Below are 7071 nucleotides of genomic sequence, written 5' to 3' on the forward strand. Positions count from 1 at the left end.
TTGGCTATCTTTTAATCTAAACGATCTAAAGTTATTTTTTTCTGCAATGTTCTTGAGTTAAAAAATAAAATAGAATGTGAAGAATATTGAATAGACTTTAAATATAATTTTAAACAAATAACTATTTATTATCTTTTAGAAATATTAATTTTAGTCACATCAAGCCAATCAGTAGCCAAGACAAGCATTCTTCCCGCCACGCCGGCGGTGGTTTGAGTTATTCCTCGCGTGTTAACCGCAACAAAGCATGGTACGGATAATGGAAATCGCGTGTGTATTATGTGTGCATGTCTGCGCATAACGGGATGGGATAGATTTAGCAAAAATCGTGAAGTTATTTGGTCATCCGGTGTTTCGTTTGCCATTTTCAACGCGGTGGTGTTGACCGAACCGGCGTGCAAACCGAGACGCACAACCGCAAGGAATCCAAACCACGGGAGGCACTCACTTGATCGAATGACGTTTTAGCGAACGCCCACGTTTCATCGAACGACACTTTAGCGAATAGTCGGACGCCGCGAAGCGGCGTTTTCGGGTGGGCCAAGTGAGTTCATATTTTTGTAATGAGTTGCCGTAGACTGTCGCCGCGAAGCGGCGTAAAGCGCAGCGCGACGGATGGGTTAACGCGCGCCCCCGTTATTCGCTAAAACGACCATTCGCTCAAATGTCGCCGTTCGCTAAAATGTCATTCGCTCTTGTGATATGGACCCCCAAACCACAGTGCCAGAACAGATTTCAGTTTTGTAAGATTCAAACGTCTTCCAGTTCCCGGTGACCAGAGGAGCGTCTGACATTACTAGCCGAATCTTATTGTTCCAGCTTCCATAGCAATCTGCTTTACTTTGCTATGTGTAGTTCCTTGTAATTCCTCAAAACGGTCGATTTGTGAAAGGTTATCGGGACGTTTGCGTAACTTCAGCTAGTGTAACTTGATTTTGGAGCATTGCAAACGTCAGACTCGTAATCAAAGAATCTTATGCAAACATTACAAATATTGCACTAATAGTCAGTAAGTCTAGTAAAAATTGAGTGATCAGTAAGTCAGTTAAGACAATGGTGGATGTCATCTTTCGTGTGCTTGTCCACCAAGATTCAAATGCTTGTGACACTGAACTGCTTTACAATGGCGGTCACAGGTTGCAACAAGATCTCAGCGGAAGTCTGGGAGGGTGAGTCCAACCGATCCACCCATCAAACGTCAAAGCCCTGAGAAACCCTTGAGTGCCACAAAAATCCGTAAGGTGCGAGACAGTCCCAAGGTACGGCAGAGTCCCATGGTACGAGACAGTCCCAAGGTACGAGACAGTCCCAAGGTACGAGACAGTCCCAAGGTACGGCAGAGTCCCATGGTACGAGACAGTCCCAAGGTACGGCAGAGTCCCATGGTACGAGACAGTCCCAAGGTACGAGACAGTCGCAAGGTACGAGACAGTCCCAAGGTACGAGACAGTCCCAAGATACGAGACAGTCTCAAGGTACGAGACAGTCCCAAGCCGGAACAAAGCCAGAGCCCTGCTCAGGAATCGAAGGGGGACATGCTGGCTGATACCGGCAAGCTTCCTGACGACATTGTTAGTCAAATCGCAACACTCCCAGAACCATCCTTAGACATACACTCCGGCCGACAGAAAAAACAACCCATTAGCAAAGCTCCCGCCGCACAGAGTTCAACTGGGAAACAGCGAGGAAGTGTCCTCCGTGGGTAAGCACCTCTCTGAAAGGTTTCTCTGTGGAAGGAGTAGGAGACAGCGATGCTGTAGAATACCATATTGCTATGAAAGATTGCACCAAGTCTCTCCGACTTGAAATTGGTGGAATTTCAAGTGTTTTGACGGCTTTGACTTTGTACCCTGTAATATTGGAGTCATCTGAGTAGCAGGCAAAATGTTCCAATGATCACCCGAGGTAACTGCAGTGGAAATGTTTTGCTGCCATGTTTCTCTGGCTTTCCACCTTGGTGGTTTTGTGTCGAAGTACTGGTCTATGAATCCCCAGGTGGCAGGTTCGAATCCTGGCAAAAACACTTGCGATCTGATGGCATCTAATTGTAGCTGCACGTCAAAAGATCCCCAGGTGGACTAAATTAGACCTCGGTCTTTTTGCTGAGGTTTGCCAAGTGCCCTTTGTTGGCTTGGTACTATAGTTTAATTTTGTTTTGGTTTCGTGATTTAGATGTCTCCATTACTTTCCATGCTACTAGTATTTTTATTTTTTTATTTTTAATGCAATTAAATGCAAAGTTCAATCGAGCTGGGCAAGAATGACGAAAATAATCCCTGGAGAAGGGGAGCAAGAGGGACAAAGGACAAACACAAATGTCCGAACATGGCTAGGTGACTGGTGCGCGACCAAAAAAATCTGCCTGGTCCGGGTATCGAACCCGGGACCTCTCCATTTCCAGTGGAGCGCTCTACTAACTGAGCTAACCAGGGGTTGGACGTCAGTAGAGCAAACAGGTTTTATCTTTTAATTAATGCACGGTGCCTAAGTTAATGAATCTACTAACCAGTCGAGGTTTGTGTCAGAAAACCCAACAGAGGTGCCATAGTGTCAGTATTGATGCCTGTGATTGTGATTGTTGTATAAGATGTGTTGGTTAGCCAGTGATGCCGGTGCTGACTGGACCTTTTTTTTTGCCAACTTGTTTGTGTGGCTTTGCAGTCGCATCCAGTTACAAGCAGTAGAGCTGAGCAGACGGGCTCCTGTGCCAGACAAAGCGAAGGCATTCAAGCACGATGCCCTCTTTGGGTCACACACCCGGAGGACCACAGGTAAATCGTGCCCCTCGGGGCAAAAGTTTGTCCATACTCGCGCTGTGTACCTTTTCCTGGAAACTATTAGGGATCATGCGACTCCTCGGTACTTGGAAAGATTGTTAGCCAGGCAGTTTCTGTTCAAGTCATAGAATACAGCCTACATTACCTCTTTTTGGTGCCTATTAGGCTACTTCGCTTCTTTGTTGAACATCGGTATAGAACCTGAACTTTCGGCAAGGCAAACAGTCCTATTAGTTTCCTCCTCTCCTTCAACCTGCTAGAGTAGCATGGGAGAGAAATAAGGGGCAAAGAGAGGAGGATGTGGCATCATGTGCTCTCCATTTGGAGGGAATGGGATCAAACTCTTCAGTGAGATGTGCAACAAGATACTGGCACGTCTGCTATTGGCGGGGTGCAGCATTAATTTATTTAAGACCTGAAACAGTCAAGAGGCTATTGAGGCTTTTTTTATGGTGGATCAAATCGCCAAGAGGATATAATGTTCACAGGCATGCATAGGAGATAGCTGACACATCTCAAGGAACTCGGGCAACCAAACTACACTTGGGTCCTCAAAAAGGCTCCTGCAAGGCGGGCTTGCCGAACGAGGGAAGCTGCCGAAACAACTGTCTGCATTCAGGGCATTATTTTATCTGCTGTATGTTAAATACAGAGAAGCTAGTCATTTTTACAACAGGCACAGTTAGGCTGATTAATTGGTGAGAATGTTGCACCGAGCAGTCGAATAATATTTATTTTCTTTGTATCATTTAAGTTCTTTAGCTTGGCTGGTTCGAAAATCTGAAATTCATCCAATCTGTGGATAAAAACGATGAAAGAGTATGGAACTTGTCCAATTCATTATTAAGACAAATTAGGAGGTATGATGTAATGATTCCAATGCTCTTTGTTGTTGCTGCTGCCTGATAAGGTAATTTGGCTCAGTGAATCAGGCTCATCATCTCTTTTTACTTTGCACATGCCTGATTGGCCTTAAAGCCCATAAAACTTGGGGTGTGTGAAAGGTGGTTCAAATAGAATAGCACTATGTCATTCATATCCTTCACAGTGCTACAAAAACCCATGACATACCGGTTCTCTTTGTAGCGTGGAAGCTAGGGATGACGTTGTGCCATTCGATTTGAGACAGTATTTGCACACACCTACTTCAAATGCAAGCTTGACACAAGAAAACAACCTGTCCTTTTGGCAGCAGAGCATGCTGTCTGTTTCTTGGCAGCCACCAGCTTGTAAAGGCATGTTTACACTCTTGCAACCGAGTACGACCGAGAGAAACGAGGGCTGTTGAAACCTCTTAAAATTTCTTAGGACGAGAGAACACACTGGCACTCTGGCGCCATCTATGCGGTGACCCTGGAACTGCATTTCACAAGAGCGAAGGTTTTGTGGGATTTCCAAGGTCAAATGTGCGTAATACCTGTGAGAAAAGCTCTTTCATAACGTTGACAAAAGTGTTTCGAGCCAAGAAGGAAAGAATAAGGCGCAAGAGAAATAGAAAATATGCCGGACCGCCAAGTTTACACTGCTACTGTAGAAATTCATGTACCGCCGCCAATACGCCAGATCCCACATGGTCCGTCAACAACTTGAGTCTAGCCTGGTTCTTTCACGGGAGCGGGACTCCGCTCCCCGTTCATTGGTACAATAAAACAATGCTACAAAACACTCAATCTAAACTACAAATACACGCGACATTACACAAATATTTACAAACACACGCTAAGCCCAAAGCTAAACACAAAGAGGGCCCCCAGGCCTCGTGTCCCGCAACTACCCTAGATCAGGTTGCCCTACACTTGCCTGGGCTCGGTAGCGTCCGAAGTTCTAAGAGGCTCTTCGCCCCCTGTACTGAGTATATATCAATCGATGGGCAAGGAGGTTTCTCCTCGCCCGCCACGGGGCGTCTGCAGCGCCATCCAGTGGCTAGGAGAGAAACCGGCATGTCGGGAGCCGAATTTGCAATCCCGATCGACCCCACGGCGACACGACCATGTGATCGTGTCTGAGGCGAGGCAGCTGCATAGCTGCCTCGCGGCCAAGATGGCACAGTGGTTTGATGGGCACCCTCGCGAATGCACGGTGCGCCATACTACCCAATAGATGGCACCAGTGTGTCCTCTCGTTGTAAGAGATATTAAGAGGTTCCAAGGCACCAGGATCTAAGAGGTCGCAAGTGTGTGAACGGACCTTAAGCCGCCAAAAATGTTACTGGTTGTTGCAGCACTGGGACTTTTGTGGTGGAATTGTGGCTTCTGGAAACTTTGTTGCCGGACAATGTAATATCAACATGCAACTGTTCTCTGCTGAAGTTGGTGGCAGGAAGCAGATACTTGCTAATGCTACTTTCACTAATCCTCACTAGTGACAATAGTGATGCCACCAAACAATATGTGTGTGACTTTGACTGCAACTTCTTTGCTGCAAAAATGCCAAAAACATATAGAAGCTTATACAATGTAAAGTAGCATGCTTTATTTTTTAGAAAACTTGCATCTTTAGGGGGCTCGTTCGTGACAATACCAAAGAATTAAAGACCACAGGTTTTTGTGGTATTGAAATATTCATATCTGTACCACTTTGAGTAAGTGTGCCGTGAGAGGCTTGTTAGTGCCTGCTATGACCAAATGATGATGATGACATATTGAAAGGAAAATGAAGAAAATTAATTTTTCATGGTGCATAAGTCGTAGTACAAATAAAATCAAATATAAGTACTGGTATATAGCAGTACTGTACACTATCCTATATTATTCAGTAGGCCTATGCCACTCATGCAGTATGAATGTAGTGGAATGAAAGAGAAAAACTACAGTGTTTATGGCTTAATAAGATAAAGATAAGGTTGAGAAATTACTCATGGACGTTTGTAATGTGCAGTACGTTCTCTGTTTCTCCTTCCTGCAGGTTTTTGTATATTTTGTGCATGTAATGAGAGCTGGAAAAACTTGCTGTCAAAAATCAATGTCACATTACCATCTGCTCTCAGAGCGTGCTGCTGTAAACCCTAGCAATAAAATAAAGAAACTCTTCTTGATATTGTTTTAGGTACATGTATAGCTAGATGTGACAATAGCAGCTGACCTGGCAGGAAGTTTTAGGCAGCTGTGTGTGCTATCAGATGGTTTCAGCCTCTACACTCGTGTTAAAGCGAGGTTTCCGTTCCAGTGGAGGGGGCTACAGAACAGTGTTAATGAGGCACTCCTTGGACAGATGTAGTTCCCAGCCCTGGTCCTGTAGTTGGTGTGGTAGAGACGCGTATTAGACTTCGCAGCTTCCCAGTATCTTCCCTAACTCCTACTCATCTGAAAAGGTGGATGTTAGAGAAGTGTCTATGCTTAGCCGCTATTCTTTTTGTGTTTTGCATACCGGAATTTCTCCTCTTCAAATCGGTCGGGAAAGAGCTAAGCATCTTTGCTTCTAAGTTCATTTGTTGACGCTTGGCCTAGGTACCCGGGTCCCCCTTGAATCTTGTAGAAGCTAGTTTCTTAAAAAAAAAAAACCTATAACAAATTTTAAAAACAATAATTTTTTTTTTTTTTAATAGTATTTTTTGTTTTGAGTTTTGTTGTTTCCAAGACCCTCTACTCTTTTCCTGAACGATTTGTACTGACAGTTCTCATATGTGCCTATCACATAATGCATGGTGTCTCTTACTCCTCTGAAATAAGTTTGCTAGTGCCTAAACACTGAGGCACTCTTTATTAGTGAAAAGACGGTGAGAGTGCAGGCGAGCTGGTGGTAGCTAATCATGTCGTATTACACCTGAGACTGCGGTGGAAGAAATTGGAAGAACTTTCAGTAGAAGGAACAGACACAGAGAACGTCTCAAGCATTTTCCGATTTCTTCCACCGCAGTCTCAGGTGTAATACGACATGATTGACTCTTTATTAGTAGGGCACTTATCTAGAAGTTGACTCTTTTTTCCAGCTACTTCATTGTTGGGCCAACAGCGGAAGAGAGCAGTCAAGAAAACTTAGCAACAGGCTTTTCTTACGAAAATCAGGGCGTCCTGCCATCATTGAGTGTATGAAAGCAGGGAAACAATAAATGGCTTCTGAATTAAATGTCTTTGCCCTTTTCCCCACCTGAGCTTATCAAAGCTCATCGGTCTAGTTTGACAAACCATGCCCGAAAGAATAGAAGAGAAAAGGGGGCATGCCTTGTTCCCCTCCTCCTGCTCTTTTTCTTTCTGATTACTGTCTCTACCTCGTTTTCTCTTTGTTTTGATTTGCGCTTTGACTCAACAGTTTTCTCCCTCTCCTAAGCAAGCTCTGGCGGCATGTTTCCAAGGAT

General features: G+C 44.6%; 1 protein-coding gene and 1 non-coding gene across 2 annotated transcripts; one reads left to right on the forward strand and one right to left on the reverse strand.

The window, feature by feature from the left end:
- The first annotated feature begins 173 nt into the window (after positions 1-173).
- On the forward strand, positions 174-6842 carry LOC8027986 (cell surface glycoprotein 1). The gene is made up of 4 exons (XM_040222964.2): positions 174-250; positions 1137-1702; positions 2662-2771; positions 6706-6842. Exons 1-4 carry the CDS (start codon positions 248-250, stop codon positions 6753-6755), a joined length of 729 nt encoding a protein of 242 aa, XP_040078898.2. The 5' UTR covers positions 174-247; the 3' UTR covers positions 6756-6842.
- Positions 2360-2432, reverse strand: Trnas-gga. Its single transcript has one exon. It is a non-coding gene; the product is annotated as a tRNA-Ser (tRNA).
- Positions 6843-7071: the final 229 nt, after the last annotated feature.

This window comes from Ixodes scapularis, unplaced genomic scaffold, assembly GCF_016920785.2.
Source record: "Ixodes scapularis isolate PalLabHiFi unplaced genomic scaffold, ASM1692078v2 PGA_scaffold3__209_contigs__length_174095766, whole genome shotgun sequence".
Classification (NCBI taxonomy): domain Eukaryota; kingdom Metazoa; phylum Arthropoda; class Arachnida; order Ixodida; family Ixodidae; genus Ixodes; species Ixodes scapularis.

What these genes read in the sequence shown, in the direction of transcription:
- LOC8027986 (XM_040222964.2), top strand. An exon ending in CGAGGAAGTGTCCTCCGTGG is followed by an intron (nt 1,703 to 2,661) that starts GTAAGCACCTCT and finishes GTGGCTTTGCAG; the next exon opens with TCGCATCCAGTTACAAGCAG. An exon ending in ACACACCCGGAGGACCACAG is followed by an intron (nt 2,772 to 6,705) that starts GTAAATCGTGCC and finishes TCTTTTTTCCAG; the next exon opens with CTACTTCATTGTTGGGCCAA.